Source organism: Rhinolophus sinicus, chromosome 12 (assembly GCF_057876585.1).
Source record: "Rhinolophus sinicus isolate RSI-liver-muscle chromosome 12, RSI-T2T, whole genome shotgun sequence".
Classification (NCBI taxonomy): domain Eukaryota; kingdom Metazoa; phylum Chordata; class Mammalia; order Chiroptera; family Rhinolophidae; genus Rhinolophus; species Rhinolophus sinicus.
Window position 1 is genome coordinate 12,813,453 of NC_142512.1, and position 25,632 is coordinate 12,839,084.

The 25,632-nt window shown below is 56.4% G+C and overlaps 1 protein-coding gene across 4 annotated transcripts in view; it reads right to left on the reverse strand.

Moving 5' to 3' along the window:
• Positions 1-1,038: 1,038 nt before the first annotated feature.
• NTN1 (netrin 1) overlaps positions 1,039-25,632 on the reverse strand; it is a 197,134-nt gene continuing 172,540 nt past the window's right edge. For all 4 annotated transcript variants that reach the window (XM_019755250.3, XM_074319333.2, XM_074319332.2 and 1 more), the window contains exons 6-7: positions 21,825-21,899; positions 1,039-5,479 (exon numbers count right to left, since the gene is read on the reverse strand). In XM_019755250.3, coding sequence (XP_019610809.1) covers positions 5,151-5,479; positions 21,825-21,899 — 404 coding nt within the window. In that variant the 3' untranslated portion in view covers positions 1,039-5,150. The remainder of the gene's footprint in view (positions 5,480-21,824; positions 21,900-25,632) is intronic.

Below are 25,632 nucleotides of genomic sequence, written 5' to 3' on the forward strand. Positions count from 1 at the left end.
TGGCTTTGACCCCTGGTTCTGAGAACACAGATCCTAATCCTCAGAGCCGGACTCCTTGAGGAGGCCGGGCTGGCCCTGTTTCTTCCTGAGGAGACGCTAAAAGCACCTCAGCCAACTCCTCACGCCGCAGAGGAAGGGCCTTCCTTGCCTCCCAGGGGCCAGTTGGCTCTGCATCGCTGAGGGGCCAAACCAAGTCCATCGCCGAGACTTGTCTTCAAAACAGCTGGGTGCAGAAATTATAGCTTCCTGGTGACAATCGGCTCCACTCCGCATGGCAACACAACATGTTCCTAATGACTGGATTGTTTATTTAATAAAGAAATCACAACCATTTGGAGGTTTAAATATAGCCTCTCAGAAACCCAGTGAGCTCAGCTCCTGATGGCTGCGTGGCGCTGGCAGCGGCCCAGTCCCTGCACCGCACAAAGCCATCAGCGATGGCTCGGAAGAAACTCTTGAGTTTCATTAACCCTTGTTGTCTTTCCTTGTGCGTCTCCTCTTGGCTTTGACTAGAAGTACCTGGTTCTATGAAAAGGCAACAACTCTACCTAAACCAGGTTCTGAATCAGATGGGGATGTTCAAAGGTGCATCCTGCCCCGCTGCTGAATTTTGGGCACGTGGGAAGACACCTCTTAGCCCTGGCCCCTGCAGTCCCCCTGCCTGGAGCCCCAAGAGGTGGCAAGGATGGATCCCAAGGATGGTTCTTGGGGCCTGAAATACAGCTTGCCCCATTTGAGAGCCTTTTAGTTTAAAATCGAGTTCAGAGCCAGCAAAGCCCTAGGACTCCAAGCCCTTGGGACTTCCCTTTTCTTGATTTTTGTTTTGTTTTGTTTTTTGTTGGGTTTTTTTGTTTTTGTTTTTTTTTTGTAGTTGGAGCTCTGTCTTAGGTTTTGTGAAAAACCTCGGGCTCTGTCTTGCTGGGGAGTTCTTAGACCAGAATCCATATTCTCAAGTGGACTGAAGACCCTCCATCCTTCTTTCTCCCCACATGCCCACCACCCATAACTCAGACCACCCGTAAAGACTGGGAGACAAAGAACAGTGTACAAGAGTTTATTTAATTGATATCTGAATTTAGTTCTATCATGTGGGGCCCATGTTACAAGTTCCATCTGGGTCCATTACAATTCTAACCCCCCTCCAAAAAAAGAAAGAAAAGAAAAACCTTTTAAAAAAAGAAAATCCACAACTTTTCCCATGTCATTAAATATATTCATATATAATAACCATAATATATTAGTATGCATTGGAAAGGAACACTGACCCAAACAATATGTCATGGTCACAACTAAACATTTACAATTCTGAGTGAACAGAACTCCAAAACGCAAGAGGGGGTTGAGGAAGGATGGGAAGTGCATCTGGGAGCAGGGATGGGAAGAGATGTCCAAGGACACCAGGAGCGGGGCGTGCTTGGCTTTGGCAGGGGCGAGGCCCCGCACATACACATTTTGATACCCCTAGGGCATGGCATGGCTGCGGCCACGGACCATGGCCCAGTGACCCCATCAATGAGTCTAGTTTGTCCACTCTCAGTCTCTCTCGTGGGACGGGATGGGGGCGGCTTCCTTTAAGCGTTGAGACCCTAACATTTGTCATTTTCCTAGAGGGACCATTTCCCAGTCCCTCAGGATCTCCTTGATTTCAGTCTCACTCCAACCTGGGGCAAACCCAAGGAAATCTTGACCCATTTTCTGCATGCTACTCTGGAGGCAGAGTTTCAGGAGGTTGCTAGAGGCTTTGGGGGCAACTCACAGCCTCCTTGGCTTGGACCAAAGGTGACCCTCCCTCCACTTCCTGGAACCTGGGGATGCTCCCTCCTGCCCTGCTTTCTCAGGACAGAAGCCACAGGCTGCAGGCAATCCGGGGGCAGCCCCATAGCTTTTCCCCTTCCCTCCACCCCAATCTGTAGCTTTACTGTGTGTCAGTAAAGCAAGCACTCCACTGCCAGGCCCTAGATCACCCAGCAGGTAAGAAAAAGGACAACTGGGGAATCTGGGTTTTGTTTTTGTTTTTGTTTTGTTTTTTAAAGACTAATCTGGTATGTTTTTCTTCAAACACCTACATATCACAATTCTGGTTAATACACTCTTCAAAATCAATATCTAGTTCCATTTTACATCCCTTCCTAACTGTACAAAACGGCACACCTCAATTCCTATTTCCATCTCCTCCCCGGGGACTGGGGGTGGAAGAGGGTGCTTTCCCAAGGAGGGGTCCTCACTGCTGAAGTTGGTGGTTGGGTTCAAAGGAGCAGAAGGCTGGGTCCTGGCTGGGTTGGTGAGATGGGGAAGGCAACCTGTGATGACTGAACTCTCAACTGGCTGACGTGGCCACCCTGACACATTTACCAGGGGCCAGGCCACAGGGTAGACTGGATGGCCTTTGACCTCGGGATGCTGAGCAGGAGGACGAGGCTGGAGGCTGGTTGAATTTAAAGCAAGAGACACTACTGCGTGGCAAGCTGCTACCTCCAGAGCTGGGGGGCCTCGGAGATCACCAGTGCTGGCCCCTCGTGGACCTGGGGTGAGACTCACACGCAGGGTAAGAGGTGTTGGGCCACGATGGCCCTTCTGGGCTGGGCAGGGAAGTCAGACTCGTGTCAATGGAAGCAGGACACATGCCTGAGCAGTGAGTGCCATCCAAGGGCTGGAAGCAAAAGGCCAAGGCCTCCGACGTGCTGCTGCTGCTCAGCAAACCACACGGGGAGTCAGAGGAGGGCTGACGACTGCTGGGAGACAGGTCCCTACGCTCCCAGCCTTGGGCCTGGATTCAGGGAAGACAAATACCTCTTCCCAGGGCCATTCTGTCCTCTCCCTGCCCATCTCTGCCTTTCTGTTCTGGAATCCCTCCAAACACCCCGGCCAGCCAAACATCCTTTCTATTACATCTTAGATCAGCCAAGGCCTGCCTTCCGGTACCTGGGGCTTCCAGGGGCTGCCCCACGGTGAGTTAACAACAGGCCTCACTCAACCACTCTTGTTCCACCTCTAATGATGTTATTGTACCCACCCCCTCCCCCCCAACACACACTTCTATTCTTCAGGCCAACGGCGGTAACCGGAGCCAGTGTCTCAGTGGCAATACCCCTACGAGCACCCCTTCACCGCCTGCTACAGGAACTGAGTGGGTAGGCGACAGACCTCGCATGCAATGAGCGAGGAGCAGCACGGCCTGTGCTCAGAAAGCCTGGCTTTGGAGTGTGACTCCAGTTCTGCCACTTATTTGCCTGGTGACCATGGGCACATGTGCTTCAGTTTCCTCGCTGGTGAGAGTGGGGGTGAGAATCCCTGTTTCACAGGGGTGTCATGAGGATAACAGGAGATCACGTGAGTAAAGTGCGAGGCACAGAGCAGGTGCTCACTGACAGCTGTGATGCAGGCCGAATCAGAGAAGGCAGAGGGAAGCCAGACCACGGGGGCCACACTTCATAGTTAGTGTGACTCTTCTGAGCAGCCAGACTCTGGTGGGAAATGAAACCCAACTTCCTGACTGAGAAGGGAGCCGGGTCTCCATCTCAGTGTGCCGGGTGTGAGGACATGGGCCAGAGGCCTCTGGGCAGCGCAGAGAGCTCAGAAGGCAGGGAGGCAGTAGGCCCCTGGGCACAGGAATGGACCCTGTGTTACGCAATCAGACCCAAAGGTCTGGGGCTGCCTGCTTAGGAACAGTCTCTCTAGGAAGCTTTGGAAAGGGGGTCTGGCCATACCCTATGGCACTGGAGGCCTCCACAAACGGGGCAGCTAGAACTGTGTGGGTGAGGTGCTGCCCAGGCTAAATCAAGACATCTGCAGGGGTCAGCCCCAGGGTGGGGACAGCTGCAGCAGGCTTTCTTGGCCTAGCAGCCTCTGTCCCTTCCCTTGGGGAGCCAGGAATTAGGGCAGCAACAGGAAGTGGTCATGGCTTCCTTGGTATCCAGGAACCTGCTCATTTCTGTCCCTGCCTGCCCATGGCTTGGGCATTCTGGCTCCTTACTGGGCCAGCAAACCCGAGTCCTGACTCCAGCAAGCCCCTTCCCCCAGCCAGGCCTAAGCACCTTTGCAGCTTGCATTCCATGCCCATCCAGGCCGTTCCCAGCTGTTGACACTGCTGAGGGGCCTTGTGGGAGCTGATGTCATTACACAAATAGTGTCACTGCCATAAACCCAGCTAGTGCCCCTTTCCCCTCCCCTGGAAAATGTCATAAAGAGGCCGGTTCCAAGTTTCCAAAAAGGAAACTCTCTGGGAGGTTTTGCCTTCGCAGAGCCTCCTCCAACAGGCAGCTCCAGTATGAGGCAGTGACCACCCGGCTTGGGCTTCTCAGGGGTGTCCTTGGGTCCACTGCCCTCTGCATGGGCCAGAATCCTGGGCCTGCACAGAATCCCCAGCTGGGCAGGGGCAGGGGCTTCCGCTTCTCTGGCTCCACAGATTGTAAATCCCTCACCCCACCCAGGAGGACCAATTCAGCAGGTGGCAATGGAGCTCACAGCCTGCATGGGGAATGCTGGTTGCACAGGCTGCTTCTGCCATCCCTAAAGGCCTGCCCAGCCCCTTCAGATGGGGCCCAAGTTGTCCCAGATAGGGGTCCTGTGACAAAGAAGAGCCAGGGGAAAAGGGAGGGGATTTTCGGTCTTCTGTTTGGGGTGGTGGTTTGGCCGGGCTCGCTTGGCCCCCTGCCCAACTGCGGGCCTGAGAATTCACAGTTCTCCTCACGTCCCCTTCTCTCTATAACCATCCACTGGCCGCCGCAGGTGCGGCCCCAATTGCACGGCTCTGCGCCAGTCCTTCGGGCCCAGGTCAAGCTGCCCTGCCCCCGCCACGGCGACCCCGCCGGGCCCTAGGGAAGCCGGTCCCTGCTCTGGAAGGAGCCCGTGAGGTAGCTAAGTCTCGTCCTCATTTCTTCAGGGCCCGGCCTGCTGCGTACCCCTCCCCGCGCGCGCGCACGGCTCCCGCCCGGGGCGCGCAGAGTGGGGGCAGAGGTGGGGCCACCAGGGGAGGGGCCGCCGAGGGCCCCGCCCCCGCGCCGGCTGCGACCCCACCCCCACCCTCCCCCCACCTGGGAAAGCCCTTACGGGCCAAGTCCACGCCGCTGCGGTGGCGCGCCCCCCGCTCTAGCTCGCCTGGCCCGCGCCCCGCCCGCCTGCCCGGCGCCCGGCGCGCCGCTGCCTCCACGCTAGGCCTTCTTGCACTTGCCCTTCTTCTCGCGCTGCTGGAACTTGCGCAGTCGCCGCGCCCACGTGTCCCGCCACTGGATCACCAGGCTGCTCTTGTCTGCCACGATGCCGCTCTGGTCCGGCGAGTCCTCCGCGTTGCCCAGCAGCAGGTACTTTTTGAGGGGCTTGATTCTGGGGCATTTGCAGGCGATGTCCCGCGAGCGGATCCACAGGCTCTGATCACCGCGCCGGATGCGGCTCGTGCCCTGCTTGTACACGGAGATGATGTTCACCGTGAACTTCCACCAGTCCCCCGCCTTGTCTGCCTTCAAGATGTGGATCTGGACAGCTGTAAGGAAGCACAGACAGGCAGTGGGCCACAAGACGGGGAGTGACGCCTGCGTCCCCAGCTCCTGTGGCCAGGTCAGCCCTGCCTGCCCCCACCCTCTCCAAGGCTGAGGATAGGGCAGCCTATTTGATGGAGAAGGAAATGAGACTCAGAGCTGGGAAGTGACTGCACAGGGTACCCCACTGGGGAGTGGATGGATAGTGGCAAAGCAGAACCTGGGACCTCACCTGCTGATAAAAGGGACAGGGCCACCGCTTCAAGAAGCCTTACCTCATGCCTATTTTGAAGATGCCACCCAGCACCTTTGGAGACAAGCCCCGTCTTAGGATCCAAGAAGGCCAGAAGAAGCCTACAGGAACTGCCCTCCCACGCCCCCCCTCATAGGAGTGCAGGCTACTCCTCACAGGGCTGGAGGGGAGGGGATTCCTCAGGTGGACCCCCAGGCATTTCCAAAGGCCCCAGTCACTTAACACCAAACCTCATGACACCTCCAGACACACCACCTTTGCTCTTGACCCCATCTCAGAAAACCATAATGGGATCTCAGTGCCTGGGTACCCTGCACCCTGAACCTGCCCTTCAAGGTGGCCACAGAGTCCAGGATCCTCATACTGGCCACCTCCCATCCCTGCCAGGCTGATTCCCACCCTTCCTCCCCTCTCAAACTCCCAGGCCATTCCCCTTCTTCCCAATTCTCTGCTATCATTTCATCTAGTATAGGGGTTCTCACACTGGAGCATGCATCCGACTCCCCTGGAGGGCTTATAAAAATACGAGTTTCTAATTCAGTAGATCTAGGGTAGGGCCCCAGAACATGCACTTCACATATTCCCAAGTGCTGCTGAGGCTGTGATCCAGGGAACACTTGGAGAATCAGTGCCCTCTAGTAAATGTTACCAAATGTTATTTCCGCAGGATATTAAGAAGTACTTTAAAAATAGGAGGAAATGATTTTTTAAGAAGTGGGGAGACCTTGCTCAAATATATTTGTGAAATACTGGGTTAAACAAAGTCAGGAGATTTCTTTACTGTAGGACTTTTCAGAGCTTTTAATCTACGAAATATGTGTGTGTGCAGGTGCACGTGTGTGTGCGGCATGCACGCATGTGTGTTGGCTTCCCAAACAACCCTGACTGCAGAGCCTTTTCTTTGGTGCATTTTAGGTCACCAGAGCCCCATGGGGCCTACTTGGGAAACTTCTAGTAGGGGAACACATATTCATTCCCCCCAGTCCGGGGGATAAATGGAGAGGCCTCTGCCACAATGACCTCCATGCAAGGCCTCAGACCCTAGCCTACTAGGATCCGGGAGGGCTGGAGGAAGTCTATAGGAACGGCAGTCTATAGGAACCACACCCCCAGCACACTGGGCCACGTCCATCTGCCCAGGGCCACCCCCATCCCCTTGGTCAGAACAGGGCTCCTTCCCCTTGCTGAACCCACCCAGCACACCCTGTACCCTTCACTCTTGGGCTGGACTAAAGATCACCCTGGCAGCTGAGTGGCCTCGAGCTCTCCTGAGAAAGGAGCAGTAGCCGGTCGCTCCAGATTACAGGTGAAGACAATGAGTCACCAGCAGGCCCAGGGGCTCCAGCAGCCACGAGGACATGTCCCCAGGGAATACCTAGTGGTCATCACCTGCCCACTTATAGCACCAGGCACAGGGCCCTCCCTGCTCCCCTTCTGTGCCAGGGTGGTGGGGAGGGGCAGGGGAGACTGGGCCCAGGGGAGCATCAAACGCCATCCAACTCATCCGTCTGGGCTGAGGGAAGTGGCAGATTTTCCCATATTTTCATTTCAGCTGTTCCTGGGCATCCTGAACTTTGCACTCCAGTCTGAGGGCTCCAAAGAATGGCTGCCATGGCAACCGTTTCCATGTTTTTGTCACCAAGGGACTCAACACTCAGTGTGAACTCTGATGGGGGGTGGGGAGCCCTCCAGCCCAGAGAAGTGGCTGGGCCATGTATGTTTGACTGAGCAGACGGAGGTCACCGTGGCAACTGAGCGCCCCTTAGCTAAGAAAGGGGGAGCCACCTCCGGCTTCCCTGAGAGCCCCTGTTTCCTCTCCTCAGGACTGAGCTGAATACAGAATGAGCCTCCCTCAGGATGTGGCTGTTTCCCTGCATGGGACCTCAGACCCTGGCCCAGCCACAGTGTGTCCCCCAGCTAGAGTGGGCAGGGGTGGCCCAGCGAGGATGCTGCAGAAGATGCCTCTGGCTGGGGCCCCTGGAGAATGCAGCTTTGATCCTAGGCACTGAGCATCTATGGATGTTATGGGCTGAATTGAGACCCCCAAAATGCATAGGTTGAAGTCCTAATTCCCAGTACTTGAGAATGTGACAGTAGCTGGAGATAGAGCCTTTAAAGTGGTAATTAAATTAAGATGAAGTTATTAGGGTAGCCTTTAATCCAATATGACTGGTATGTATCCTCATATGGAGAGTAGATCAGGACACAGACACACACAGAGGAACAATTACGTGAAGACACAGTGAGAATGTGACATCTGCAAGCCAAGGAGAGAAACCTCAGAAGAAACCAATGCTGCCTTCACCTTGATCTAGTAATTCCAACATCCAGAACTATGAAAAAATAAATGTCTGTTGTTTAAGCACCCCTGTCTGTGATGCTTTGTTTCAGCAGCCCTAGAAAACTAATACAGTTGGAATCAGTTACTCGAGATGTTAGGCCCGGCTCAGGGCCAGGTGGGAGGCAGACCTGCGGAGGGCCCCCCGCCGTGCTGAGAAGAGCTGGCTGGACAAGGTCAGGCTTTGGGCTGGCCCTCCAGGTTCTCAGGGGCCCTTCTTACCCCCTGGACTTTCAAGAACATGACCCTTCACAGCAGGAGGACTCAACCCCTGCCTCACCTTCCCTGGTCTGGAGCAACCCCCTTCCCTCAAGGAATGTCCTGGAACACCAGGATTGGCATCCAAAACAGCCCCCACACCACTTCCCCAAGCATGGCCTGAAGGGGACCCGCTTAACACTGAGGACACAGCCCAGAGGGGTACCCTCCCCTGGACACCTTGCTGTTCTAGAGAATCCAAGGGTTAAAGCAGGGGACACTAGTCAGTTGGGACAAAGCCCTGGCCTTGTCCTCCTACCACCCCAGCAGCTCCCAGCAGCTCCGTGGCCATGAGATGAGACAGCACAGGCCCTGGGGGCAGGGGTAGGGGAGGGTGGTGGTAGGATTCGTGTGATTATGCTGGAAAAAAATCCACATTTCCGCTGCCCTTGGCAACGCCTCTGCACATTACACAGCCCACCAAGTATGAGCTGCACACGCAGTGCACGGGCCAAGTCCCCGCAGTGCACATACAGCTGAAAATATTCAAAATACACATTGAAACAGTGACCTCAGGCAGAGCTGCTCAGCACGCTCCAGGCGCGCTCAGCATGCACCGCGCCGGGACTGCCGCCACCTCTGACAGCCCACTGCTGGGAGCCAGGAGTGACCACGGTCTCCTGGGAGCCGTGCATCACCCAACCGGGGCTGGGCACAGTGGCTGCGGGCAGTTCCGCCCATCCCAGGACCATGGCCCCCCAGGGCAGGCCCCTTACACTCACACAACACTCACTCCAGGCCAATTAGTCTCGGACCTCCGGACGCCTAAGCCCCCACTGTCCTCACACTGATGTCATCCTACAGAGATCTCAATGAGGCCAGAACGTGGGGCTCTGGTAAGGATCCCCCACCCCGTATTCAGAAATGAGGGAGATGAGAGGACACTCAGGAAGGCCAATCGTGAGCTCGGACCAGGGTGATAAGAGGCGCGCTGAGGCTCCTTAGAGACTGGTCTACAGGAAGAGGGTCCCAGTGCAAAGTCAGGGTCGACGTCTCTGAAGTGGAGACAAGGGAGTGGCTGAGGCAGACGCTGGCCAGGAAGGTGCCCTTGGCCCCCAGCCTGCTAGCTGCACGGGAGCTGCTGTGCTTGTTCCACAGGGCTCTGCTCTCGGTGCAGACAAAAGCAGGCATCAGGGGGAGGGAACTGGAGCCCACGAGGTGGGATGGGTGAGGCTGGCTCCAGAAAGCCCAATAGAGCTGTGGCAACCAAGGCTGCCCCCCTAGCAAGCTGTGGAGGAAGTGTGTCCGCAGGATGGAGCAGACACACACAGAAAAGCAAGGAGAGGTTCCAGAGAGCAAGGTCTCCAGGTCCCAGGAGCCAGGCTGCACTTTGTCTCCGGGCCTTGGAGTCGCTGGGCTGCCGTTATCCGCGCAGCAAACGCTTCTTTCCTGAAGCGAGCTGTTAGCAAGACTGCAGGCAGGCCGAGACAGCAGCCGCCCCCCGCAGCAATTCCTGGGTTCACAGGAAGGCTTTTCATGCAAGGAAGCCTTCTAAGCCCCCAGCAGGGCTGTGAGGACTGACTCCACTGCTCTAACTCAAGCCTGCCGCTCTGGCAGGCAGGGGCAAGTGCCTCTCTGTCCCTTGGCAGAAGCCTGCGCCTGGCTCTAGAGGGATGGCTGTGACTCCAAAGAAGAGAGAAGGGGACTGAGGGCCAGGTCCATGGAGGCCAGAGTGAGCAAGAACAGCCTGTGCCAACCTTGGACTGGTTCTGGCCGAGGGGTAGGGGGCTCAACGGCAGGTCCTGGGCAGACTAGGGGTCCTCGGCTGCTGTTCGCTCATTTCTGACAGGGGTCCTTCCATAGGACCGGACCTCTGGCCATCCTTCCCAGGGCGTCTCCACCTCTACAGAGTCCCAAGGTTGGGAAATTATCAGGCCATCAAAGGCGACTTGAGAAGTGGGAAGCGCCAGGTCCCATCCCACACTCGGATTCCTCCGAAGGGCAATGTGCTGCCCCCATGGCAGCTCTGACCTCTGTCCACTGCCCCATTCATTCAAAGCCTGTCATCCTTCCTCCCCAGTGCCAGCCCTGGCCCAGGAGACATGGACTCTGTCATCTCTAAGCCCTCTGAAGACTCAGCATTGCCACCACCTTGGACAGTTAGTGGCAGGAGGCAGGTCCCAGCTGGAATCAAAGCCCAACCTGCTGGGCTGGGCCAGGGGGAGTGGCCTTGGCATAGGCGGGGTGACGGGGTGGGGGATGGGGGTACCAGCTGTCGTCCTATCCCCACAAGCCCTGAGCGCTGGGACACCTCTGCAGGGAGGCTCCCTGCCTCCTGGAGGTCTCCTAGATTTATGGGCTGCTCAGGGTGGGCCCCCAGGGGCTTCCCAGCAGCTGCCCCTCCCAAGGAGGCTTGGGTGGTCAGCCCCTGCCTCCCCCCGTCCAGCCATACCTTCCTGTTGGGCCAGTCCAGCTAGGGAAAGAAGGTTTGTCACCCATCTGCCTCAGAGACAGCAGCCAGGATGAATGGGGGGAGGACACTAACCCCACAGAAACCATTAAAACCATGCAGCTCCATAAATCTCCCAGCATAGAAAGCGTGTCATGAGTTGCAGCTGCTTTCATAAAATGCAGCTCTGACCACATGTTTCCCAGTCCCCTGTGAAGGTAGAAACCGCTGTGCGGGGCCAGGTCCTGTTCTCAGGGAAGACAACCTGCCTCATGGCTGGGCGAGCACATGGAGTGAGAATGCCGAGCTGGCGTGCAGGGTGGCAGGGCAGAGCCAACACACCCAAGACAGAGTGTCACGGCAGCCCCTGCCCAGTTTTTATTACATGAGGTGAAGGGCTGGAGGTTCGCTGTGGCCAGGCCAGGCCACCAGCCACAGCCTACCTCTCCCCACTGCTCCCACCCCGCCAGGAATCCCAGGGTTGCCAACCCCTACCACACCCCCAAAACCCCACCTCAGAACTTGAATAAGGTGGGGACACACAACTTAGGGCTGGCTAAAGGTTTCCCCGCTTTCATCCTCAGTCAAAGAAGGAATGGTATGTCCATGCCCCCTCTCGGGGAACCAACAGCACTGGGGAGGCTGCCTCAGTTTCCCATGCCAGGTCTTGGTGCTTAGTCTCTGTTCTTGGGAAGGGAGAGGGGTTAGGTGCCGGAGACCATGAGATTGCATGGGGATCCCCAGAGTAAGGGACATCAGGAGATCTGGGAATGGGAGAGCCAAACTCTGGAAGACATCAGCCCTGTTCCCTAGGAGATGGTCATGGTCTGGCCACCTACACTCTCAGCTTGAAAGAGAGAAGAAATCGGGGGACTGGCCACCCTGCCTTGCAAGAGGCTCAGTAGGAGAGTGGACCTGGGCCCTGTCCTGCCCCAGCTGGGAGCCCTCATCCCTGGGGCTGGTCCCTCCCACAAAGCAGCCAAATGGAGGGAACGCCCACCGCCCAGGAAAGACACCTCAGGCTGCCTCCCTCTCCTAGTCAGGAGGAACTGAAACAGCCTGGCAGACTCCTAATTCAGTTCTTGTCCCCCCACCCACCATGGGCATGGCCAGAGCTGCCAGAGTGTCATCCTGGAGGATGACTGAGGCTCCCCTTTCTGGACAGCTTAACACAGCCACATGACTGCGGGATGGCTGTGACTCCAAGAGGCGAGAAGGGAACGTAAGGCAAGGTCCACTGAGGCCAGAGTCAGCAAGAACAGCCTGTGCCAACAGTGGACTGGGTCTGAGATGTGCCGCTACTCACACCTGCCTCCCCAGGCTGGCTGGAGCAGTGTAACCTGCCCCCCACCCCAGACCCCACAGCACACACACAGAGGGCAATAGTGAGGGCAGGGCCAGCTGCTGTGCCCCTGGGGACCACCCAGCTGGGAAGGTCAAGCAATGAGTGCACACACACCCCCGCCCACCATCAGTGGAGTCATAGACTCTGGAAGAGAAGGTGAGGGGCCCAGCATCCCCAGTGTGGCCTTGGTCCACGCACATCATCCCCAGACCCTCAGGGACCCTCGGGCTCCTGAACTCACACAAAGTCTGGTGCAGAGGGCACTGTGGCGGCAAAGTTATACCCACTCCACAGTGGGAGTGTGGCCCATCTGAGAGCACCCCCAAACAACAGTCCTGTCCACAATCCATTTCCTCAGCAATGCTGAGGCCTCCAGCGAGCCCCTCTGCAGGAATGAAGAGCAGCCCCTCCTCCCCAGCTGGGCTTCCAGCCTGCTCCCAGGACACCATGCGTGGAGCTCTGTCCAAGGAGGGGTGGGCTACTTGTTTGCCCTCTGAATACCTCCCTCAGCTCTAGCTTTAAGAGTCAAACCAGGGCCAGCCCGGTGGCTCAGACGGTTGGAACTCCGTGCTCCTAACGCCGAAGGCTGCCAGTTCAATTCCCACATGGGCCAGTGGGCTCTCAACCACAAGGTTGCCAGTTCAATGCCTTGAGTCCCGCAAGGGATGATGGGCTGCGCCCCCTGCAACTAACAACGGCAACTGGACCTGGAGCTGAGCTGCGGCCTCCACAACTAAGACTGAAAGGACAACTTGACTTGGAAAAAATCCTGGAAGTACACACTGTTCCCCAATAAAGTCCTGTTCCCCTTCCCCAATAAAAGCTTTAAAAAAAAGAGTCAAATCACCCCCAAAGGATGGAACTGCCTCTCCAAGGAGACCCAAAGAAAGGGCCTCAGGCCCAGAAACAGGAACCAAAGCAGGATTCAGACCAGCCAGCAGAGCCCTGCTGGGGAAGGCCACAGCCCGACACATTCACCATTCACCTGGGGGGGATCAATTTAGGTACCGAATACTTGAAAAGGTATTCCTGACCTTACGCCACCCTTCTGCAGTTCCAGCAGGCTGCTCGGGTGAGGTGGCTGAGCCCACCCTGCATGTCCCATCTCAGGCCTGAGCCCCGCACACACAGGTGGGGCTAGCAGGTGACAGGTGTGTGAAGATTGCAGGTAGGTCTTGTGGAGGAAGCCTCGGGGACAGCAACTGCAGTGCTGGGGTCCTCGGTGCCAAAACACTAGTCCCAGGGGCAGGGGGCATCGGGACCCACGAGATCCACCTCACTGGGAAAAATGCCCATCTGAGCCTAGCATGGATGGGAAAAGTGCTGTGAGTCCAGAGACAGGTCTCTGGGGAGCAGGGAGCAGGTAAGTGTTGCCTGTCTGTCGGTGAAGCATGACCCGTGTCCCAGCCCCGACTACAGCACCTCTCCGGGCCCTTAGGCCAGATCACCACCTCCCCCAGCCCCACTCTGCACCTCACTGTCCCAATCTGTGAAATGGGAGGAGATACCTTTCATTAGATGGTTTTTGTGGCCCTTAGAGCTTTCCCTACCCCACCTTTCCTAAAAAATAAGATGTTCAAAATGGCATGAGGAACAGGCAAAAGCTCCAGGGAGGGGGACAGATGAGGGCCCAGAGCTGCCAGACCCCCAGGGCAGGCCTCTCTAGAGGGCAGTGCTGGGAGGCCCAATTCTGGGCTCCCCTGTCTGTGGGGAGAAGAGTCGCTATTCTGGGAAGGACTGTAGTGCACCCCACCCACCTATGGCAGGAGGGCCCCATCAGTGCAGCACCCTGTGGGATCAGGGGCTGTTATGTCGAACTGTCACTGGGGCCCACCAGCCCTCCCTGCCCAACCTGGTGGTCACTCGCATTCCGCGACCCTAGGCTGACTCATGAGGACCCAACTCCACATCTGGCCTCCATATGGGGCTGGCCCTCCCAGGGGTGGAGGGGAGGGCACATCTGGCTGGGAAATTGGAGGATCCCCAGGGGGCCAGTGACCCCCAGGGAAGGGTCAGTGAGCCTCTGCAACACTACGCCATGCACTGCTGCTGCTCTGTGTCTTGCTCCCTGGAGCTCGGGGCAATGCTGGAGGGTGGGGGCTAGCCTCTCCCAGCCACCACCACCAACTGCCTCCCAGCCTCAGCCAGGACCCTGCCACCTGCCTGGCTCCCCAGGCAGCCCTCCCTTCGGGGGACATCCCACAGGGCGCTCCTCTAACATGTTAGTTACACCCAAGCCCCAAAGTCACAGCGTGTTGTAGACACAGAAACTTGGTCCCTAAAACTGAGTCGATAATCACCCGCTTCTCTGCCCTTGAAGGGATTGATCCTGATCAGAAATAGCTATTGACCCCAAGGTCAAGAAAAGGAAGGGGAGGAGGTGTAATGAGGGCAAGAAACCATCATTTGCTGAGAGGCCCCATGTCCCTGGGCCTCATTGGGAAAAGAGAGGTCTGAATGTGAGACTGTCCCCATCACAAGAGCCGGGCAAGACCCAGGCATCAGCTGCCATCCCCACCAGCACCATACCCTCCAGCCCATGCCAGCTCCACGGTAACCACCACATCCACCACCACTGCTGGCTTGGTGTCCCCACCCTCCATCGTGGATCTGCCCATGACCTTTCTCCGCCCACGGCCATGCCCCTCACCAGAACGGTCGTGCCAGTCCTACCTCTGCCACCATCACTGACATCCCTGCCACGGTGCCCATCACCTCGGCTCCGTCATCTCCAACAGCCCCCCCACCATCCAGTCACCCCAACACCATGATGACCCCATGGAGATGTTGCTGTGGCCTCCCCTCTGAGGCTTACCCAGAACTGACAGTCAAGGGTACTGTGAAGCTCAGGGCCTTGGCACAGGGGAGGAGAAAGACTTTGACCTTGGAGTCTCTGATCTTGGGCATGTTATTCATCTTGTTGAGTCTTGACATCCCACGGACAGAAACAAATTCCTGCCTCACAGCTGCTTTCGAGGATTCAGTAAGGATGAGAGTGAAGGCTGCGAGGTGCCCGGTCCAGGGCCTGCAGGGGACGGAAGAGTCACCAGCCCAGCAAGGCTCTTCTCTTGGGTTGCCACTGCCCCAAGGGCACCAAGGGGTATTATGCTATAAATTGGAATTCCACTTAGGTTCCCAGGCCCACCTCTGTCACAGAGCCCCCAAGAAAGCACACAACTACACGTACAGCTTAAAAACCCAGCTTCTCCCCACAGGTGCCAACACAACTTCCCCTTAGAGTTGTATCCTCAGAAACAATCCTTGTGGGATCTTAGGAGGAATACTTGAGACAAATCATCTTGTGAAAAGCATTCTGATTTTTCCATCTGGTGGTGCCAAAATGTCTTTCAACAAAAGGGGTGACTAATAAACATTTCTGGGAACGAATACTTTTTCCAAGAACTGGCAAAAGTGAGATGATCTCACCTTTCAGAATGTGAGCTGTCTGTCTTCCCACTGTTTCTGAAACTCAGGGAGAAGGAAGAGGCGGGGGAAGCACCCAGGCCACCTGAGGCGACGGCTCAGGGAGTGGGCAAGAGCCCTGGGAGGTACCAGGAGCTAGACTGGCTCTCGGTGGGGTCAGAGTGGTTTCTGGACCTGGGCATGGGCATGGCAGCTGAGGCCCACCTTGCCTCTCCTTGGCCCCTGCCCCTGTACCCAGCATCCCACACTTGCTCTTCTCCCATTTCCCCAGCCTATTTCTACTTCTGTGCTTAGAAGCCTTTCTCCCTCTGCCTGGGGTCCCTGCTTTGTCCAGTGAACACTGGCTATTGGGGCTCCCTCCTCCAGGAAGCCCTCCTCCCCACCCTCTGGAGGACAGGCTATGCCCTGCTTATGCCCACCTGAGGCTGGACCCTGGCCACACATCCGCCTTCTATGTTCTTATCTGTGTGTCTGCTCCCCTCCTAGACTGTAAGCTCCTTGGAGGCTAAGCCTGTGTCTCCTCCACATCTGTAAGCTTAGCACCCAGAACAGGATGGGGCACTCAATGAATGTGCAAGGAGGGAATGGCTGAGGGCGGGGATGGGTGTGAGCAAACAGGACTTCTTGGGACGTGCACTGCTGTGCTTATATGTGTGTGTGTGGGGGGGGAGGGGTGCCTGTGCACAGCGGCTGTGAGATGAGGGCAGGTAGTGCAAACAGGACGCAGTGAAAACCGGACAGTGGCACCTCCAAAGGAGCACAGGGACAAGATGGAGTAAAGAGGAAGGCAGATATAAAGGGAAAAGGAAAGTCAGGAGGCCGAGGGGCAGGGCCCAGGTCGGGGAGGAGTGGGGCAGGGGCCTTGTGGGGCGGGGTGGGCTGGGAGGCCCCGCCTGGATGAGGTGAGGGCATCCCTGTGGAAGGTCATGGGAGCGGGGAAGTCAGGCCCCCTTCTGCCCCTTACACACCAGGTGAGCAGGGAGGCTACAAGGGAGCGTGTCCCACACCAGCCCAGGTGCCAGCCCCGGTCAGGCCGGGCCTCACATCCCCACATAATAGATGCCTGAGAACAAAGTGTCACTCTGTCATCCTCATCGCCTTGCCTGGCAGAGGTTCTGGAGTCTGGGCCCCCAGTACACGTGCCGCAGAGCAGGCCGCTCCAGCAAAGGTGTTTTCTGCCTGTATCGGAGCGGGCGGATACAGACATTGTGGGGAACACGCACACACTCGCACACGCGCACGCACACACACTGTCATAGAAGCACACTCCCTCGGAGCATTTACACAAAGGACGGGTCCCTCCAAGGCTGGGTTGCCTGAAAAGTTGTCAGGAATTGTTAAAACACTTGAAAATAATCAAACTGTTTTCCATGAATGACTGTCCCACATTTAGCTTTCTCACCGACGCTTTTTCAAGCATTTGCAAGGTGAGCTGGATTCCCCTAGAGGGCAACAGAGGACTGAGGTGGCCCCAGGAGAGGTGGGACGGCAGTGGCAGCCTGGCTGTGGACCCCTGCCCTTGGAGACGGTGCCTGGCGTGTTGGGGCTGTGATGCGTCTTATCTAGATGGCAGTCACGTGCCCTTGAGCACATCTCCATTCGAAGACAAGGACACTGAGGTCCAGGCTCATCAAGGCTCCCTGTCTAAAGTCACAGAGCAAATTAGGAATCCACGTCTCAGATTCTGGGGCCAGTGACCCTTTTGCTGCAGAAGGAAATGGAACAGGCCACTGCTCCGTGTCATGGGGTTTCTCTGGACAGATACGAGAAGCACGGCGGAACTTGGCCTTCAGGCCCTCCCCGACACCAGTTCCTCCGTCCTGCTCAGTGCCCACTCCAACCCTCCCCAGGCTGGGCCCTCTCTCGTTGGTCAATAAGCCCAAGAGAACACAGGTCAGGACCTGCACAATGAAGCCGGCCCCTGGGCCTTCCTCATGCCCCCGCGTCCCCCTGCCTTGTGTCCACTGGCCAGGTCAGTGGAGACCCAAACCTGTGCTCTGCAACAGCATGGCATTAAGACCCTCATGAGCTGGCCTGGCAGGAGGGGCCTGCTCATCACCCAGCAGGGACAGCAAAGCCGAGGTTCTAATTAGCAGCTTCTGGAATATCAGAGTGCCCTGGCTGTAAGGGAAGGAAATGTGTTTCCTAATTGGCTCCCTGCTGGGGTGTCAGTCAGAGAGCTGAGATTATGCAGCACCACCACCCCCAGCCCTCCTTGGCAGTGGCCTGCTCTGGCCAGCCTCACCTCCTCACCCATCCCCAGGCCAGAGCCGGCCTAGTCCTCTTCCTGCTCCTCTTCCCCTGGGCTGGCCCAGGTCTGCCCCTGGTGTGGGAGGGACACCCCTACTCACACTTCAGCCAGGGGTCCAGGGTCCCAACAGGATATAGGGAATATTTTCCACAAGGTCCTACAGCCAAAACCTGGCCCCCCAGCCTCAGAGCCAGGTCTACAGCTGCTGCTGGGCGGGCCTCCTGCTGTGCCCATGGGCCCAGCCCAGAAGCTGTGGGTACCACTCACTCCTTCCTTAACAAGCCTCTCCCTGAGGCCCTGCCTCCCCCCACCTGCGCCCCAAGGTGCTGGGCTCTTGAAGCCACCCCCAGGAGCCCCTGCAACCCCCTTCCTGACTCTTCTTGTCCTGTCTCCTGCCTGAATACACAGGCCTAGATGCTGAGTTGGGTAGGGACGCTCCCCAATTTTTAGGTAACCCCAAGAGTATCAGGGATAGTCCTGGGGACCAGAAACCCCCTAATGTTTGGGGGAATGTGAGGGGCAGTGTCAGTCTGGCCTCGGGGCAATAGGCCGGGGTGGGGCATGGTTAGGAGGACATTAAAGCTGATGGCACAACAGCTTCAGACTTTGTCAGCTCCCTGAGGGGGCTCCCCACTTTCTCTCCTGCACGTGCTGCTCTTTAAGCCTTGCCCGGCAGCAGCAATGGACGACTGGGCAGTGCCTGGCAGTGGGTGTGGGGGCAGGAGCAGGGGTAGTTTTGATGAAGTCTGGAGAGGTGGCCACGTAGACTGTTCCTCGCGCCTCTTGTCCTTGGACAGGTAGGGCCCTGGGGCTAAATGTGATATTGGGGGGAGGCACCCAGGGAAAGACCTGTGGAAGGAGCAGGAGGCTGGGCCTCCGCTGGGCAAGTCACCTCACCGGCTCGGTCAGGGTCCCACCTGTGACAAGAAGGAACGAACTGAAGCCCACCACCATTGACACCTGCTTCAGTCTGGTAATCCATGAGGGAGTCAGGTATGGGGAGGAGGCAAGGGCTGAGTCAGGGAGCAGAGGGCAAATGGAACTCAGAGGCTGTGCCCCACCAATCCCCATCCACAGAGAAGCCCCTGTTGCCAGGGGGGCACCCAGCGGGGGAGGGCTCAGGAAGAGCCTGGGGGCCCCTCAGCGTCTATGAAAAGAGGGCATCAGGCCTCCTTCAGCAGAGAAAAGGGGACCTGCCAGCTGGTGAGTGAGACGGTCAGGAGAGCTCTGAGGGGCCAAAGTATCCCCGGGAACATCAGGGGCGGGAAAGGCAGAATTCCACAGTGAGTCAACTAGAATGGGGTGGAAAATGGGATCCATTTGGGTAACTTTTAAATGAGTCCAATTTCCCCTTTTTTTTTTCACTTGAAGAACAGACCGAAGGCTGCAGGTCAACACCTTACAGAAAGATTGCTCAGCTCTGACCTTCTCCAACTGCTCTCCACAGCGCCTGCTTAAGGATACTTCAAGACTGAAATGAAAACAACCCTTCCCCATGTAAGCCAACTAATCCTTTTCCCTCCACTCTGTTCTGGGCAGGGGACAGGGAGGAGGGGAGGCAGGGCGAGAGGCACAGGGCCAGCCTTTGTGACCCCGGGCTCTCTGGGCCTGAGAGGACATCCTGGGCTCGCTCAGCCTCTAGGCCCCCAGCCTGGGAATGTGGGAGACTCCCGAGGCCCTCACGCCCAAGTTCTCATTCCACAGGAGGCCACCTCACAGTTCTCACAGACTCAGATGCCCAGGGCTGGGAGGACGTGGCCCTGCAGGCTGGGGTCACACAAGCTTCATCCAAAACAACTAGGGCCTCTCCTGTGGCTGCCACCCCCGATCAGGAATAGCTCATCCTTTATCTTGAAACCACCTAAGTTTGTTTTCAAAATCAATGTTTGCTTTCCAGTGGGAGCCAGACATTTCTGCACTACCGTGGATGCAAACACTTCAAAGGGGCGTTTGGGAACTTACTGTGGGCCTCAGAGGGTCTGAACAGGCATCTACAAGGCCCGGCCACTTCTGAATTGACACACAAAACCTGCCAGTAGCTCTGGCTTCAACCTGTGGGAGGCCAGACTGCCGGTGCGGAGTGTAGCTGCGTCACTGGGAGTCGGGAGGGGTGTGTGCATGAGCACACACACACAGTAAAATGAGCAAGTTTTAGAAGTTCTCAAAATTCCTTTGGGTTCCTTTGGGCCTCATCATTCATTTCATTCTGCTAAAAGGTCCTAACAACTGTCCTCATTAAAGAAAAAAAAAAATCCTTCTGTTTGGTTCAAACAGCTGCCTCGTTAGCACCCCCACAGGGCCAGGCTTCCAAGGCCAGGCTGCCAGACCCCCTTGGGTGAGGAGGATGGAGCACATGATGGATGGATCTGGATGATGAGCCCGCCTCATCCGGGGGCCCTTCCTTCTCACCCTACTTCTTCCATCTCCACTTCTTTCTTCCTCCCTTCCCACTCAGCTTCCTGCAGACTAGTAGAGGCCGTTCCCTACTGGGAGCCTATTACGCGTCGGGCCTTCTGCTGGGTGCTTCCCATACATACACAGTAGGTGCATCCCCTCCATGTTACACACAAGGAAACTGAGGCTCAAATAAGCAACCGGACTCTCCCCAGGTCCCACAGGAGAAGCATGATCAGGGCAGACCTGGAAAGCTGGGCAGAAAAATTCAGCCAGCCCACTTTCCCAGCTGAAGCCAGAGTGATGCTGGGGTCGGCGGGGCCACTGAGGCCTTGAGTGGGAAATCTGCCTCCGGGGGCCAGCCGGGAGGGGCCAGGTGAGACCAGGCACATGGAGCTGGAATGGGGTGGTGGGCAGAGTGAATGTTGGGGGCTGGGAAGAGGAGGACCAGCCCCAGCCCGAATCAGCCAGGCCCACTGGGTCGGGAGGAGGGCCCCACGGTAGACAGCTCCAGGCCTGGGTTCAGAGCCCCTGGGCCTGTGTCCAGCCTGTTGCTACTTCCTGGCTGGGTGACCACAGCCTCGGCCACCCACGTGGATGCCCCAGTCTCTACAGAGGGGCCTTCCCTCTACCAGTGGATGGCTGGATGATTCCCTCAGGACTTCTGTCTGCGTCTCTCACTCTGAAGTGCCCCGTCAGTGATTTGCACACACCTGCCCATGGGCAGACACGGCTTCCTCTCCTCCTGCAGGCTCCCCAACTGCCTCCCACCCACCATGACCACAGTCAGGCCTTGACCCTGTGTCACATGGTATATGGCCAGTGAAAACACTCTCAGGGACCAGAAACCACAAGGCCAGTTCCTCACCTCCCACAGGACAGGGTTGGCGCATGGAGATTCTTAGCACTGAGGCAGGAAAGGGGAGCTCGACAGAGAAGAGGTACAGGGGTCCACTGTCTGCAGGGTCGGGGAGAACGGGGTGTAATGAGAGTAGAGGAACAGGACATCCTCTTCTCAGTTTAGGGAACTGAGGGCTCAGGTGACACGGAATCTCTGCAGGAGGCTCCCAGGGCTGGAAAAGGCCTGCAGAGATCCCTCTTTGGTGGTATGCAAACTTCAGATGCATCAGAATTACCAGCAAGCAGTGTAAAATGCAGATTTCCCTGATCTACCTCAGCCTCAGGGAATCAACCCTTGGAAGGAAGAAACTTTAGGGATCTGCATTTTAAACAAACCATGGAGATCTCACCCCCTTTCCTGATGCCTGGAGGACCTCACTTTGAGCAACAGAGACTCAGCTTGAATGTCCACAGAATTGATAAGGGCACTGAAGACCAGAGAGGTAAAGTGACTGGTCTGTGGACACACAGCATCTCAGGGCTCAGAGTGAAGACAGAAGCTAGCCTGGGAGTCCCCGCGCCAGGCAGCCCCACTGGCTTGGGTGCCTCCCTGCAGAGCTAGGGGTAAACCCGGCCTTCAGGCCCCATGGCCCCTCATGCCCCTTGCCTCTGAGGGCCAAGGTGGAAGAGATGAGAAATTCCTGGGCGTGGGATCTGTCCAATTTGGCTCCTGTCCAGTCACAGGGACTTCACCAACACCCACTCAGGGCCACTTGTACCTAACCCCAGCCCCTCGCTGGTCACATGGCCCCCTCCTCACCTCCCCAGACAAGGGGACTCTCACGGGTCTCTCACTCACCATAGTCCTTCTTGCAGTACTTTTTCATGTTAATCTTCAGCTTCCCTTTGGAGGCCTTGCAGTAGGAATCACAGTCTGCAGGGGAGGGGAGAGCACAGACAAAACCTAATTAGGATGGCGCTGAATAGGCTGGCAGTGAGCGGGAGACCGCCTCCCTAAATACCCAGAGGCCTGTGATAGCCATGGGCCAGGCCGAGCAGTCTGCCATTCAGGGCAGGCCCAGCTTCTAAAGAGGCACTTGGGACAAAGGGCCCTTGCCTGACCCACACCCCCTCGGCCTGACGAATCCTTTAGCCGCTGCCTGCAGTCCCCTTGGCCTCTGTGAGGGACTCTGGGAGCTCCCGTATTGTGCCACCCAGGGCTTCTGAGCGCCACACAAATTCCCCTGTTCTTAAGATGCAAGTGGAGCCTGATTAAAGCTGATGGAGGCCTCATTGTCACCCCGCGCCCTGGGTCTGTGTCAGGCGCTGGCTTTCATGGCGCGGAGCCTCTGGCTGGGGTCAGGCCCCAACAAAAGAGGTCACGGAGGAAATTAGCAGCCCATGAAGCATTAGAAAACCCCTTTGGTGTCCACTCTACTGGAGTGTGCAAATAAAATGCCCCCCGAAGAAGAGTTCAGTTCTAATGGGCCCTACTGCTGAGAGGCAGGGCTGCCCAGCCTGCGTCCACTGGGTATCACTTCTGGGGCTTCCCACAGCCCGAGTGTGAGCTGGACAGGATGTAGGGGGCCCTGTGGCCAGCAACTGGGCCTGCTTCTCCTGGGGGTGGCCTGTGGCAGCGCACCAAATGCACACCTCCAACCCCAGCCCATTGCACCCTTTCCCTGCCAGTTATTTCTGCTCTTTGGACAAGATGCTACAATTCCTTCGCCAGGTCTGTGTGTGACACTCTTAGCACGACGGCCAGCCCACCACAGAGGCCCAATTAATCACTCCAGCCTGCCCTGGACCAGTACTCAACACGCTGAATTTTGTTCAATGCTTACACCCATTCTTTGATGTGTGGGAGTTACTCCCATTCTACAGATAAGAAAACCAAGGCCACCTGCCCAATGCATACCAGACAGCTAGCGCCGAGGCTAGGGCTTGAACACGGGTCTGCGACGCTAAAATCACTGCACTCTTGGTTATACCATGCTGTGTCTCCGTAAACATTAATGTATTCCCCCTCAGTGTGAGTGGGGTGCTAAGTTCAGAACGGGGATGATGAGTACCCCATCCTCCAGCAACCCTCAGACTGCTGGTGGGGAAGACCATCCAGGCTGGCCTGGGCTGTGGAGGACCCAGCCTGTTCTAGGAGTGATGACAGCATGGCGTGGTGGAAGGGCTGGGTGTGTGTCCTGGTGAGGGGTGGGGAAGGGGGACTAGCCAAGTGACGGGGACACACACACACACACACACACACACACACACAGACACTAGAGTTACTGCCCCAGGAGCAGGTGCTAACTCCTCATTGTGAAGAGGCGAAAACCAAGGCCAAGTTAGGGCTAAGGAGTGATTTCCGTGGGAGCATAGAACAAAGCCAGAGCATGAAGTCAGGCCTCCCAATGCCACCTGCCCCCTCAACCAATGGCTTAGGTCTGCAGGGAATATTTAGAGATCACCCCAGACTCAACCTCTGGCTCCATGGGAGGTGGCTGCCTCCTTCAAGCTCCCAAGATGCACTGACTGGTGCTTAAATTAAAGTCAAAACAACTCCATCCCATTGCCCTGGGAGCCACAGCCTGGCAGCGCCCTACTGCCTCCCGAGCCAGCTTCCCGGGGCACCCAGTTAGGAACCAGTCTCAGGAAATGGGAATAAAACAGTTCCCCCTTCCTCCTCTCCTGTGATCCGAGCCCTTGGACCCCCCCCCACCCAGGACGCCCTGCCCAGGGACACCAGAGGCCATAGCGTTAGTCCCTCCTAGCAGCCGCACGGCTGGCTGGTTACTGGAGGAAGGACCTCTTGGAATGCGGTGACTGGGCCGTTCAGAGTGGCCTGCATTCGACTGTGGCCAAGCCCGAGCAGTCGAGCTCCGAGGTGATGGAGGCCCAAACACACAGATCAATGGCTTTGGCACCACCATCATCGCACTGCACTTCACTGTTGGGAACAGCCACTCTCAGCCACGTGTCTGCCAGCTCAGGAAGGTGACGCTCACAGCAAAGCCACTGCTATGGCTAACCCCAGGTTGGGCATAAGTCCTTGCGGTCCTGAGTGAGCTGGCTGGAATCCCACCCTGCTCTCTCCACTTAGGGAAGTTAATTGGAATGCAAGTGGTGCTGGGGGATGTTATTACAGGGACAGCTTTGAATCCACTCTCATCACTTTTTTGTTATTTTTAATGAAAGTCGTTGGCCCATGTTAGTACTTGCATTCTGGTTGGGAAACCCATGCCCTGCCTCTTCTGCGTGGGTCGAAACACATCCCTCCGACACAGCACTAAGGTGGACAGCCCTGGTCAAGAGTTAGTCTTGTAGCACGTCTGCTCTTCAGAGCCTCACAGCAACCCTGTAAGGTAGGGACTGTGAATTCCATCTTCAAGACAAGGAAACTAGAGATGACAAAGGTTCCCGGGGGCTCTGCACTGCAGAGCAGAAAGGAAGGTGGCCAAGTCCTGTGACAACCTGCCCCTATACCTCTGTTTCTTGCTTCCTCCCTTCCCTCTCTATCACTGTCCCTCCCAGTAACATTGACAGCTCTTCTTTTCAGAGCCAAGTATCCACCTAGGACAGAAATCATCCTAGAATGTGTGGCATCCATCACTGCCTAATTAGCTTGAGCTCCAGACCCTGCTTAACAAATTACAGCCATCCCCATGAATATCAAGAGTCTGTGCTTCAATAATGGTGGCCATTCACCTGGTACTAACAAAGCATGCAGCACCGCTCTCTACTGTGCCAAGCAGCCCCATTTTACGGATGAGGCAGTCTGGCCACGGAGTCTCTACTCTTACCCCCTTGGTTCCCAACCTGGGCTGTACAGTGGAATTACCCAGAAGCTTTTACAAAATACTGATGCCTGAGTCCCACCCCCCAAGACATTCTGATATCATTGGTTAAGGGGGCAGCCTAAGAGTCTAGATTTTTGAAGTTCCCCAGGTGATTCTAATATGCAGCCAGGGTTAGAAACCAATGTCTGAACCAACTTCAGCTGTGGGAGGTGGGGACAGGGTCTCTGCACGCATAACTTGCACAGAGCACCCAGCTCGGCAGAGGAAAGGCCCAGACAGGTGAGTGCTCACATAGAGAAACTCAAGCTGGTTGCCCCCACAGAAACCAGTGTCAGCCTCTGAACATTTGTAGTTGTATTTGTGTGTGTGTGTGTGTGTGAGTGAGTGGGTCCTATGTCTTTCCTTTCTGTCAGCCAGAAATTCTTGTCAGGTCAGTGTGCTTGTTGTTGTAAAATGTCCCCTTCTCCTTTCAGATTTGCTGCTTACAATTACTTGTCAGCTAGGAGAACAGGAAGACCAAGCTAGGATTGTATGTAAAACATGGGTAAATAGGCTTGGCATGCGAGACTGAAATGCTCTCCTTTGGGTAAAGTGAATAACCTCCAGAACATGGACACAGTGGCAGCTCTCTGGCTGCCTGTGGACTCTTTGTTTTGGTCGTATTCCAGAGAACTGAGGTCATTGGACAAGTGGTCCCTGGATAAGGAAAATGTTCATGTATTTTCTTCTTTTATCAAATACACACAAAGCTACAGAGACTACTTCAAGATGGACAAACCACAGCTTTAAAATGCAGCTTGGACTTCTTCAAAATGGCATCTACTTGGCAGCCACCCATGCAGCCTCTCCTTGTTTTGTTCCAAAATAGCTATA